The sequence below is a fragment of the Morus notabilis genome, unplaced genomic scaffold, assembly GCF_000414095.1.
Source record: "Morus notabilis unplaced genomic scaffold, ASM41409v2 Scaffold929, whole genome shotgun sequence".
Taxonomy (NCBI): Eukaryota; Viridiplantae; Streptophyta; class Magnoliopsida; order Rosales; family Moraceae; genus Morus; species Morus notabilis.
The window spans coordinates 6,241-18,133 of NW_010356876.1; the positions used below are offsets into that span (position 1 = coordinate 6,241).

The 11,893-nt window shown below is 37.7% G+C and overlaps 1 protein-coding gene across 1 annotated transcript; it reads right to left on the reverse strand.

Annotated features, from left to right (window-relative positions):
* Positions 1-489: 489 nt before the first annotated feature.
* On the reverse strand, positions 490-9,509 carry LOC21390790 (succinate--CoA ligase [ADP-forming] subunit alpha, mitochondrial). The gene is made up of 6 exons (XM_024163171.1): positions 9,080-9,509; positions 8,268-8,477; positions 7,871-8,165; positions 5,712-5,773; positions 1,029-1,110; positions 490-900 (listed from the first exon to the last, which is right to left on the reverse strand). Exons 1-6 carry the CDS (start codon positions 9,299-9,301, stop codon positions 761-763), a joined length of 1,011 nt encoding a protein of 336 aa, XP_024018939.1. The 5' UTR covers positions 9,302-9,509; the 3' UTR covers positions 490-760.
* Positions 9,510-11,893: the final 2,384 nt, after the last annotated feature.

Genomic DNA, 11,893 nt, shown 5'->3' on the forward strand with positions numbered 1-11,893 from the left:
AAAGACGAATAAAACCCGACCCATATACCCTATTAAAATTTTTCATCAGCATTGAATTTTTATTAAAATACTATCTAAATACAAATTTAAGTTTTGACTCACTCAAACACAAACTCAAAAAGATTCTTATCTCAAATCATAACTCAAATGTACACAACTAAACACAAACTCAAGTTACAAGTTCAACTCAAGTTATAACTCAAATTCAACTCAAAAATTATACTCAAGTTAAACTCTAAAAGAACAAACCCTTAAACAGCTGCACAAAAACTTAAATCATCAATTAATCATGTCTATTCCCCATTTATTTAACCTTTAGCACATCTTCCTGATTTTCCCTTGGAGATAATCAACCCAAACTCTTCACTGCATATAAATTACTAAAATCCTGATCAGTCACTATGAACTTCTAAATAAGAAGGAAACAGAGAGAGAGAGAGAGAGAGAGAGAGAGAGAGAGAGATATTTAAAAAAAAAAAAACGTTTAAATGATCATCCATATAAAATTCCCATAAAATCAAAGCATTTCGCTTGTTAAAACAGCGAAATAAAAATATCAAAAGTATTTTAATGCTGCAAAATATCAGATGCGCAAAATTATTGGCTAATGACAGCAGATTTGGGGTGCTACAATATTAGCTGAAGGATGAAGGAAAAAGATATGATCAATATATGGAAAATTCAAGCTGGAGAATGAGAGTTTTTTGTTGCTGAATACTTTGAAAGAAGAAAAGAAAGGTGCTCATCCAACGTAACTTGTTTAACTCACAAGGCCTCTCTGCTTGAACACATCAAGCATGGCAGACCCAATTTTCGCAGGAGACTCCACCACCGTCACTCCAGCTTCTCTCAGAGTCTTGATTTTGTCTTGTGCCGTACCCTTTCCACCCGAAACGATGGCTGCACAATCACAAGATGCCAGAAAAGTCAATTAAACCAATAAAAGTAAGCCTTCGGACACAAACATTCATTTATTAGTTAGTTTTGTTGTGAAAATATATTCTCACAACAGAATCATATTATTTTACCTCCGGCATGACCCATACGACGACCAGGAGGAGCAGTTAGTCCAGCAATAAATGCGACAATAGGCTTCTCAGTTCCGCTTTCCTGTTTCATTTGTCAGCGAAATTGTTTTGAGCGCAAACAGAAAAACCCAGCAATAGTCCATATGTAGAGAAAATTTAAAATAAAAATTAATTGACAGGTAAAAGCAATCAATTTCCTCAAAGGGATCAAGTCTCATTCATCACACAAACTTGTTAATCCTAGCCATCAATTTTCTAACTCATCTCTTCCTTCCCATAGAACTAGGGAGAAAGAGTGTCACTAACCAACTCTTTTTTAAGAAAAATAAAATTATGAAGTTATAATACTTGGTAATAAAAGAGAGAATGTAGACTTTGAAATGCACGATCGAGCAGCCCAAGAAGTTGTGATTTAGGATTTTACTTTAAGAAATAAATGGTTCAAAACAAATTTTGCCACTAAGATAAGTTTGGATTGTAAGGAAGTTAGGAGTCGCACCGTAAGAATTTAGGGCTGAAGGTAGGAAAGATTTAGGGGGACTAGGTTTTATACTATAAGATAAAAGTAAATAGAGAGGAATGAACAGGAGGAGGCCAATAGTTACGGGGGTATTGAGAGACTAAATCAAGTAACGGAATCTAGAGTATTTGGTCACATTGCTTTAGAATTTTATGGGTTCAGTTCGCAATTGCCCACGATGGTTCATTCAAAGAAAAAAAGGAACGAGTGGATAAACCCTTGGTAACCAAACCTATGCTTCCTAAGCAAATCACAATAGATTGTAATAAGAGCTTAAGAGTTGAGGCCTGTATGGGATTGCGAACATGAAAAAGAAGAAGAAAAACATATAGCCCCCCGTTTGATTCGCTAGTTCGAATTTTGTTGATTTCTATTTTTTTGTTTGAACACAAAATTCAAACTGTGCGGTTTAAATTGTAGTTCGAATTGCCGTTTAGATGTGCAATTCAAATTTTAATCTGACTAGGGTATAACATTCGAATTTGTGTTTGGTAGGTGTGAAAAGTAGAGAGTAGGCACTTTTTTACTATTAAAAAATAGTTAGAACAGTTGAACTTAAGGGGAGACCTAAACTCTAAGTTCAACAGTTTAACTCAGTTCAAACAGAGAATATAATTCGGACTGTGTGCTTACCAAACACAAGTTTAAACTGTGCTTACTGCTCGAACTGCTAAACCAGTGAAACAAACGGGTACATAGATTCATATTTTCAATCGTGGAATAACAACTCTGTTAGGATCCGTTAATAACTTGGGAACTTGTTTGGTTAGTGGGCTGGTAGAGTTAGTAGGAGTTAGTATAAATAAAGGGCTTAGTAGCTCACTTGGGGCATGTTGTGATTTTGAGAGTTTTGGGTGACTGAGATTAGGGAGAGCGGTGGTCTCTCGAATACCACCAAATTAGGAGTCAGAGTACTCAAATTCTCTGTTCTATCCTTTACATTTCAGTGTAATTTGATGTTCTTGGCTGATTGGATTAATAAAATTCCCTCTGATTATTCTCATTTTCTTACTGTTTCTGGTGTGTGTTGAGTATGGTATTGGTGTTTGGCTGATTTTCTGAGCTAGGTTCCTAACAATTTGGTAATGTTAGGATCCGTTAATGACTTAGGAACTTGTTTGGTTAGTGGGCTGGTAGAGTTCGTAAGAATTAGTATAAATAAAGGGCTTAGTAGCTCACTTAGGGCATGTTGTGATTTTAAGAGTTTTGGGAGACTGAGATTAGGGAGAGCGGTGGTCTCTCTAATACCACCAAATTAGGAGTCTCCGGAGTACTCGAATTCTCCGTTCTATCCTTTACATTTCAGTATAATTTGATGTTCTTGGTGATTGGATTAATAAAATTCCCTCTAATTATTATCATTTTCTTACTGTTTCTGGTGTGTGTGAGTATGGTATTGGTGTTTGGTTGATTTTCTTAGCTAGGTTCCTAACAATTTGGTATCAGAGCAATCGATTCTCGGAGGAAAAAAAAAAAAAAAAAAGAAGAAAAGAGAAAAGAGTAAATGGAATCAATGAAAGAGAAATTAGAATCGACGCTTCAAAGTGTGAAGCGGATCATTCGATTGTTAGAGGAGCAGGACCGCAAAGCTTGGGTGGCTGAAAGTGGGTTAACGCCGGCGAAGGATACGTGGTTGCAACCAGAGGAACAGCGCCGGCGAACGACGACGAACACGTTGCGATCTGGTTGGAGGGAGTCGCGATCAGATCTGTGCACTGAATATCGGGTTCCGCGATCTGATTGGAATGACGAAGCAAGGGTTTCGAACTGCCGAACCATGATGGAGTTAGAGTGTCAATGTCGACGAACGACGCTAGATGGGGCGCAACAAGATCCGGAATTGCGCGAGGTCGAAGATTGGGAAAAATCTTGGCGATCTGGAGCTAGATCGTCTAGATCTAAAGTGAATGGCAGTAGATTCGCGACAGAATTGAGCGTCGCCAGGGCTGCACTTCGCGATTTCAGTACGTCCGAGTCTGATTCCAACCGGACTTGGAAGGGGTCTCGCGGTTCCGGTGCCATTTTAACTCATTCGAGTGCCATTTTAACTCATTCGGGTGCCGTTTTGGCTGATTCCGACGAGTTTGGGGTAATGTCTTGGAATTCAGGCGTGTTCGGGGAAGATTATGCAGCGAATTGGACTGGGTCTCGTGATTCCGTCATGGTTGGGGCAGATTCCGGCCGGGTTAGGACTAAGTCACCTGATTCCGGCGAGATTCAGGTGGATTCCGGCGAAGGAAAGACCAGATCTTCCAGTTACGGCGTGTGCAGGGCCAATTTCGGCATTGTGGCAGCTGGACGTCGCACTTCTAGCAAGATTGGGGTTAAGTTTGACGCCATTGGAGCTGGGTCTTGAAATTCTAGCGAAATTTGGGCCGGAACCTTAAAATGTGAAAATCCACGAAGTGATTTTGGGGCTGATCCTGGGGATTTTCGATCTGATATGGGCAAGGTGAATAGAGTTTCGCCATCTTGTTGGTTAGGAGATCCTAGGGTTTTGAATAGGAGAAGGGGAAGGTGGCGTGACACGCTATGGGAGAACCGATCGGATCGGCGTTTTCAGCGAATGGAGATGCCGATGTTCACAAGAGAAAATGCTGACGAGTGGGTCTCTCGAGCTGAACGTTATTTCTGTTGTATAGGTTGACAGAAAGAGAGAAAATATGGGCGGCAGAAGAGGCCATGGAGGGTGATGCTTTAGTTTGGAATCAATGGCAGGATGGTTGTCAGTTGTTCCGCAATTGGGATGAATTGAAAGCTCATTTACTACTACAGTGTTTCCAATCAACGCAAGAAGAGACCGTCTGTGGGAGTTTCTGGGCGAAAGAGCGAGCGGATACCACGGCTGATTCCGAACGACAAATCAAGGTACTTGTTGCACCTTGGAAAGAGATATCAAATGTAGTTTTTGAGAGAGATATCACTACCAAGTTGAAAGTCAATAAAGAGCATGAAATAGGAATTTCAAGTGGGCTGCTTCGAGCTCACACTAAAGCTGTTTCAGATCAGCAAATTGATGCTCAAAGAGAGTTTCCTTCAAAGAATCTCATCGGGAAGGTGGACCAAGGCGTTGCAAATGAAGATGACTTTCAAACCAATGCCAAGAATGAGGGGCGTCAAGGTGTGTGGAACAAGATCTCAATGACATCAAACTTTCTAAGGATATTGCCATAGAGAATGTGTTTGATGCACCAGTGAAAGAAGTTAAAGAAGGTGGAGGCCATTCTAGTATTTTAAAATTTCTTATTGGTTCGGTTTTTAGCAATTGTGGGGGTGTTGACAAAGGAATGGAGAAAGTACACTTGCATCTTCCTTCCATTGTTGGTGTTTTGAAGAACAGCGAGGCAAAATTCTTGGATACGGTGGAGTATAAACTGCAGCAGGATAAAGCTGGTGAGAGGAGGGTGACGAGTATACACGATTTGATTGGAATAACCAGCAAGCTCTTGCATTCTTATGTGGATAAGTTTTTGGATGAACTTCTGGGATTAGTTGATTTCACTGTGGTTCATTCAGGTTCCAAACAGAAGTGTGAACTTGGCAAAACATGGAAGTTATCAAGAAGATTTGAAGCAAGTTCTGTTTGTTTCATAGAGCTCACAAAGATCTCTGTTTTTTCCCATGTTGATGTACTATTGCAATTTTTTATTCTGGCTTTCACCTTGAGGACAAGGTGAATGTTTAGGCGGGGGGTAATGTTAGGATCTGTTAATGACTTAGGAACTTATTTGGTTAGTGGGCTGGTAGAGTTAGTAGGAATTAGTATAAATAAAGGGCTTAGTAGCTCACTTGGGGCATGTTGTGATTTTGAGAGTTTTGGGAGACTGAGATTAGGGAGAGCAGTAGTCTCTCGAATACCACCACATTAGGAGTCCCCGGAGTACTCGAATTCTCCGTTCTATCATTTACATTTCAGTGTAATTTGATGTTCTTGGCTGATTGGATTAATAAAATTCCCTCTTATTATTTTCATTTTCTTACTGTTTCTAGTGTGTGTGAGTATGGTATTGGTGTTTGGCTGATTTTCTGAGCTAGGTTCCTAACAAACTCTAAGACATCTTTAGTTAAGATTGAAATTTGAAAAAAAAAAATGTCATCTTTAATTCAATTTAAATTGCACTCATTTGGAGACCCCCGAAGAAAATAAAAAAAAAAAAGCATACCTTTATCAATGCAGCAGCATCTTCTTCTGCAGTTCCACCTATCTCTCCTATAAGAATAATACCTGCAAAACACACATCACTAGTAATAAGTGCAAATTTCTTCTTCCCTTATTCCAATCTTTGCTAGTACCTCACACATACATTAATTAAGTACAGAAAATGAAACAAATACGTCAGACTAGATATTAACTGCGCCCATCTTTCTTCTATTCAACTTTTAATGCTAAGATTGTTTTATAACCAAAATACTCAGTTCCATGATCAAAGTATTTAGCTCCGAACAAATCTTGTTAAAACGAAATTCACAAGGCTACTGAAGAGTCAAAGACCAAATCATCCGATCGAAATTAATATAAACTTCCACAAAAAATTCCAGGTTGATCTTTTGCCTCCTGGTTCGCAAACCACAAAAACCAAAATACTACCAGCTTAAGACAAAACCCATGAACCAGTTCAAAACACTTATCACCGTGGGCTCAAAGGAGCTGAGAACTGTTCACAGGAGACTAATACCTTCATTCTCGGTTTCGGCCACAACCTGTGTCTGAACTCTAGAAGGCCAAACAATGGCACAAAAATCCACGCTTGATCACCAGATCCCAAGACAATCAGCAATAGCAATAATGAAAAAGTTGGTTACAACTTTCATAGAGAATCCATTGGCCAACTCCAATGTTGATTACAATGTGAACAACCAAAGCGACTGAAGAGGCACTTGGTAGATCAGTTCTCCCCTCATAAATAACCAGCCTACCAAACTTTTTTTTTTAATAGGAAACAGAGATAAAACCAAATCAGAAGTCATGTAAGATTAGAAAGCAAAGTTTCATTTATGCTATTCGGGATTGGCTAGGTGATCGATGAGTGATTTTTAAGCATACCAACAACCAACCACATAGAAGCAATCTTTTAAGTTCAAGCCCGTCTTCGTTCTTCAAGGAAAATGCCGAGAAAGGGGACGAAGCATGTCACAAGGCCCCTACTGATTAAAGCAAGACAAGACCTATCAGGCAAATCAAAAGGCATCTTTTTTCTTTTTTTTTGGGGTTGCTTATGCACATGTTTCAGCTGCGCCTTGCTTCCTGCAACTGCTAAGATGGCTTGCTAATAATAATGAGTAGGTAACTGGAGTGAGAAAGCCCGGAAGAAGGTATGCAAGAGAAGACGGATACTGTTTTAGTTTAGTGCAATTACTAATTATATTTGTGTCCATTTCAATTTAAATTCCACACCCCCTAATCTCCCTTCCTCGCCTCCCTTTAATACTCCTAATTCACCTCTAACAGACTACTAATCAAACTCTAACAACCAACAAACCAAACTAACTTCGCAAGTCATTAACAGATCCTAACATTCTAACTCCTAATCCCTCCCTTTTATACTAGTAACTCTCTTCTAAATCTAACAACTACTAACAAACAATCAATTCCTTCAACCAACAGGTGGGTCCTATCACAAGCACATAGATGGAGAACTCAATTTCTAATCATACATGACCAAACAAACAGATCCGAGTGGTTGAAAACACAGCAATCTTTAGGCCTCTATCCATGTCCAAGAACAGGTAAGTCGAAGTGAAAACTTTATTCCTGTATTTTTGGACAACTAGTGACTGGGAAAGAGATCCTAGAGGTTGTTAGCCACTTAGCCTCCAGAAATGTATAAACAAATTGGAAGCCTAGGGAATATCGAATTTTAAATAGGTTCAAAAAATTAAATATCGAGGCAGAACTAGGAAAAAATCTGAATCTGCTATTACTCAATCTGCAGCTTAAAGCCCTTCCCTTGCCGACTCCCTGTTTCTAATAAGTAACAATTTTCCAATGAAAATAAGAGCTAGCTGGCTGCTGGCCTGGCACACATCACTTTTATGCAAATAAAACCAAGTCCAAAGGCACCATGCATCCTCATAGATTTCCCATAATTCAACTTTTCAACTATCTACAAGATATTTTTCCAGATTAGCTTGTTGCAATTGCAACGAGAGAAATTCTTTCAAGCCAATAACCCTATCACAGCCTCATCATGACTTAACTTTACGCTTCAGAAATTTAAATGAATAAATAAATAAAGATCAAGCAGTGACATAAACTAACACACCACAGATTAAAAAGAAAAGAAAAGAAAAGAAAACCATTTGAAACAAAATAAACAATCACCTTCTGTTTGAGGATCTACAAGGAATCTATCAATACAATCTACAAAGTTTGTCCCATTGAAAGGATCTCCTCCAATTCCAACACAAGTGGATTGTCCAAGGCCAACAGCAGTTGTTTGGAAAACGGCTTCATAAGTCAAAGTCCCAGATCGTGAAACGATTTCTACACGACCGGGTTTGTGGATGTAGCCAGGCATGATCCCGATTTTGCATTCTCCAGGCTTGATAATACCAGGGCAATTAGGGCCAATCACCCTAGTTTTTGATTGCCTGTTAAGAGCAGCCTTCACTCGTACCTTAAAATGAAATTCAATACCTTATGGATTGGGTTTGGTAATGGTAACAGTTATAGCTTTTCGAAATGAATTATTATTGGGATTAATTAGCAAATAGCAAACCATATCGTGCTGAGGGATTCCTTCAGTGACGCATACAACAAGATCCAACTCAGCTTCCACAGCCTCCATAATAGCAGCAGCAGCAAATGGTGGAGGAACATAAATGACGGAGGCATTAGCTTTGGTCTCAGCTTTTGCTTCCGCAACGCTGTTGAACACCGGAAGTCCCAAGTGTTCCGTTCCGCCCTTCTTTGGGGTGACACCTCCCACCTGTGTTTTACAAAAACCAAAACCAAAACCAAAACCAAAAGGAACTTGGTATGAGTCATAAACAAACCTACCTTAAACAATCAAAAAGTTATAAGCCTATCTACTCCAAAACCACATAACATCGTAAGTTATAGTTGTCGTCATTAAAAATCAAAACCTGACTTCGCAAACTGAAAGACAAAAGGGTCTCCTCGAGATCACACAAATTCACAATTTGTTTAGAGCCCAGCCAGCCCACTTAAAATGACACCCAGAGCACTTTGTTGTCTTCCACATTTTGGAAGAGGCTTTTATCGAATAATAAAACAATTTATTGGGTGAGGAAAAATTCAAAATACGGGAAATCCTATATATATTTAATTAAGTAGGAAGAGCGGATTATAAAAAATAAAAAAAATGAATTCTCACATTTCATCAGTAGCTATAGCTATAAGAATCATTTACTTTTGCTTGCTTTGGTTGGTAATATTACATTTCTTATTTTTAAAAATTATAGCTCTAATCAAAATAAAATTAAAAAAAAAAAAAGAGCCAAAACCATGGAATTGAAAAGTGAAGATTATATATGTATATCCTAAAAGCAAAGCAATGAATAAAAATACCATTTTGGTGCCATACTCGATGGCTTGCTCGGTGTGGAAAGTGCCGTTCTTTCCAGTGATGCCTTGGCAGATGACGCGGGTGTTCTTGTCCACAAACACCGCCGGCGGAGGCGGAGGAGCGGCCGCGTAATGACGGAGGCTCTGCATTGAAATTGCATTCAAAGATCTACTACGCGACGCGCCGATCAAACCGATCAGCTTCCCCAGAGCCTGACGACCCATTTTATTTTACGACAACCAGAGAGAAGATCAAGAGAGAAATCAAAATCAAAATCAAAATCAAATCAAAACTGCCCTCTTCTCCTTCTTCTCTGTCTCACGCCTACTGCTCTAACTCTAACAAGGAAAGGAATGGCAAGGAGAAGAGAATCGGCACAGGGGGAAGGGAACGGGGGAGAAAGGAAAAGGAGAAGTGGGCTTCTCTTCTTGACCAGGTTTGTGAATAATATGGGCCTGGTCCATCTAAGCCTGTTTTGTTAAACCATTTATAGTAAATAGCATAGTTACCAACACTAAAAATAAATACGAAAATAGTAAAAAATATGCGAATATGAAAAATTTAAAAAAGTATATAGATTAATTTTTAGTTATAAAAATTAATAGATCATAATTTGTCAAGTTATGATTTATAATTAGATAAATTATGGATAAATTTGTTAAGTTATGGTTTATAGTCAGACAAGTTATGGACAAAAATCACGAATTATGGACAATAACTTGTCAAGTTAAGGTTCATAACCAGACAAGTTATGGACAAAACAGTAATTTAGCCTATTTATTAACTTATGTAAACTATTAGGCTATTAATTTTAATTCATCTCAAGTCTTTGCCTATTTTCTTCTTTCTCCCAAATAAATAACGCATTTAAAATTTTTTACATGTTGTGTTTCAATTTTACCTTTAATTATATTTTGACCACTTAATTTTTAAATATTTATATTTTGACCACTTAATTTTTAAACATTTACTAGGTTAATTTTTTATTTACCAGCCATTAGGGTGTTTTTATAAAGTTTTTAAAATTTGGGTTAAAATGTAATTTGTTTTAAAATTAAGAGATCAAATTATAATTTTTTTAAAAAAATAAAGGATCAAATTAAGATTTTATAAAAGCTGAGGGGTGAATTTGTAATTTTTTAAACATTTAAGGGGGCAAATTTTCAAATATGATTTTTTAAAAGTTAAGTGGTGAAACTGTAATTTGCTGAAAATATTGAGGGGTCAAATTTTACTTCTTAAAAAATTGATGTCAAAACTTTGACTTTTTTTTATTTATAAAAATATTAAAACCTTACAACTTTTGGACATCGCAAATATCATACTTCAAAATGAAATATGCACACACATCTAGGGACGGCAATACGGGTCACGACACGACAACACGAATCGAAATCGACACGAAAATTACGGGTTAGGGTTGATAAAAATGGGGTGCGGGTCGAAATCGGATCGACTCGAAATTGACACGAACAAAACGGGTCGTTTTTGGGTTGGACCCGTGTGACCCGAAATTGACCCGCAATTCAATTTCGTGTCAATTTCGGGTTCAAACCCGAAACTGACCCGTAGTGACCCGTATGAAAAAAAATATATATATATATTGTTGGAAATGTGTCCATAAAGTATGGTGTATTTTGTTATTTATGAAATGGCAAATATCGGACATCATTATTTTTGTTGATGTTTATAAATAAAATAAAGTTATGTTTTGATTCATACTCAAGAGTGTTAGTAATATTGCTTAGTCTATAAACTGTTATCAATGAAAGAAGAGTCAGGGGATCCCTGCCGGACAAACTCTTTTGATGTAGTTTAAAAATTGATATTCGCAGTCTTAGGATCGACTAGGCTATCGAATCTGATTATGACTGTTAGATCGAACCATGTGATGCTGGTCTCGGGGCATGGGAGTTGGACTCTGTGTCACGATCCCAAGGATAGGGCCGTGATTATCTTAAAATTTAACTTAATTAAACTTGACTGTTTAACCAAATCACAAAATAATTACATAAATATCAATATAGTTTGCTCCGGAGACTTTATTTCACAAATAATATTTAGAATAGTTCATTAAGTCCAAGAAAAATAATACAACTCAGGGACAATGTCGACCAATACAGTTTACATACAGAAATACAGTACACCTCAGAATTTAAAACCGTAAATCTGAATAAACGTACCGCTTCAAATTTCGCACCTTCAATCCATTGGCATCCACTTGTCACGCTGCAAATCTAAACCGCTAACTCTAGAGGAGGGGTTTAAAACATTGAAAACATAATGAAAGTGAGCGGAATGCCCAGTAGGATATAATTTTTATAAACACATTTTAAATAAAGGTACTCACGGTCCGAAGACATACACCCGGAACCGATCATCCTTTTTAGAAAAGGAAATACTCACATAGTAGAAAATATCTGTATAATGAAAGTTTGCAGCTCATCGTACCACTAAACAAGGAGCGGTAAAATGTCTGTCTAGTGAAAAGTGCAGAGCCATAATTCCACCAACAAGAAATGGATCCGTACGAGTTTCGGGACCTGCCCCTAAGGATGCGATTCCCACATCCCGATCTCTGAGGCCACCATGCATTGTATCATTCCTTAAAGTATTTCATTTTAAGAAATGATACTCTTTAAAATCTCATTTCTAAAATCATTAGAAAACTTAATAGCATTCTCATGCTATTCCTTTGAAATCATTTTCTTTAAACATGTTTTGTTCTAAAACATTTTCATTGGCCAAAATCATTTAAAATGAGGCTAACAAGGATATGGACAAGAATATCCTACCTCTCGGATGTCAAACCTAGG

Coding starts and splice junctions, on each gene's coding strand:
- LOC21390790 (XM_024163171.1), bottom strand. CDS start 9,301: ATGGGTCGTCAGGCTCTGGGGAAGCTGATCGGTTTGATCGGCGCGTCG. Junction 8,478..9,079: donor TCGAGTATGGCACCAAAATG/GTATTTTTATTC, acceptor TGTAAAACACAG/GTGGGAGGTGTCACCCCAAA. Junction 5,774..7,870: donor TGTAGATCCTCAAACAGAAG/GTGATTGTTTAT, acceptor TGTGTTTTGCAG/GTATTATTCTTATAGGAGAG.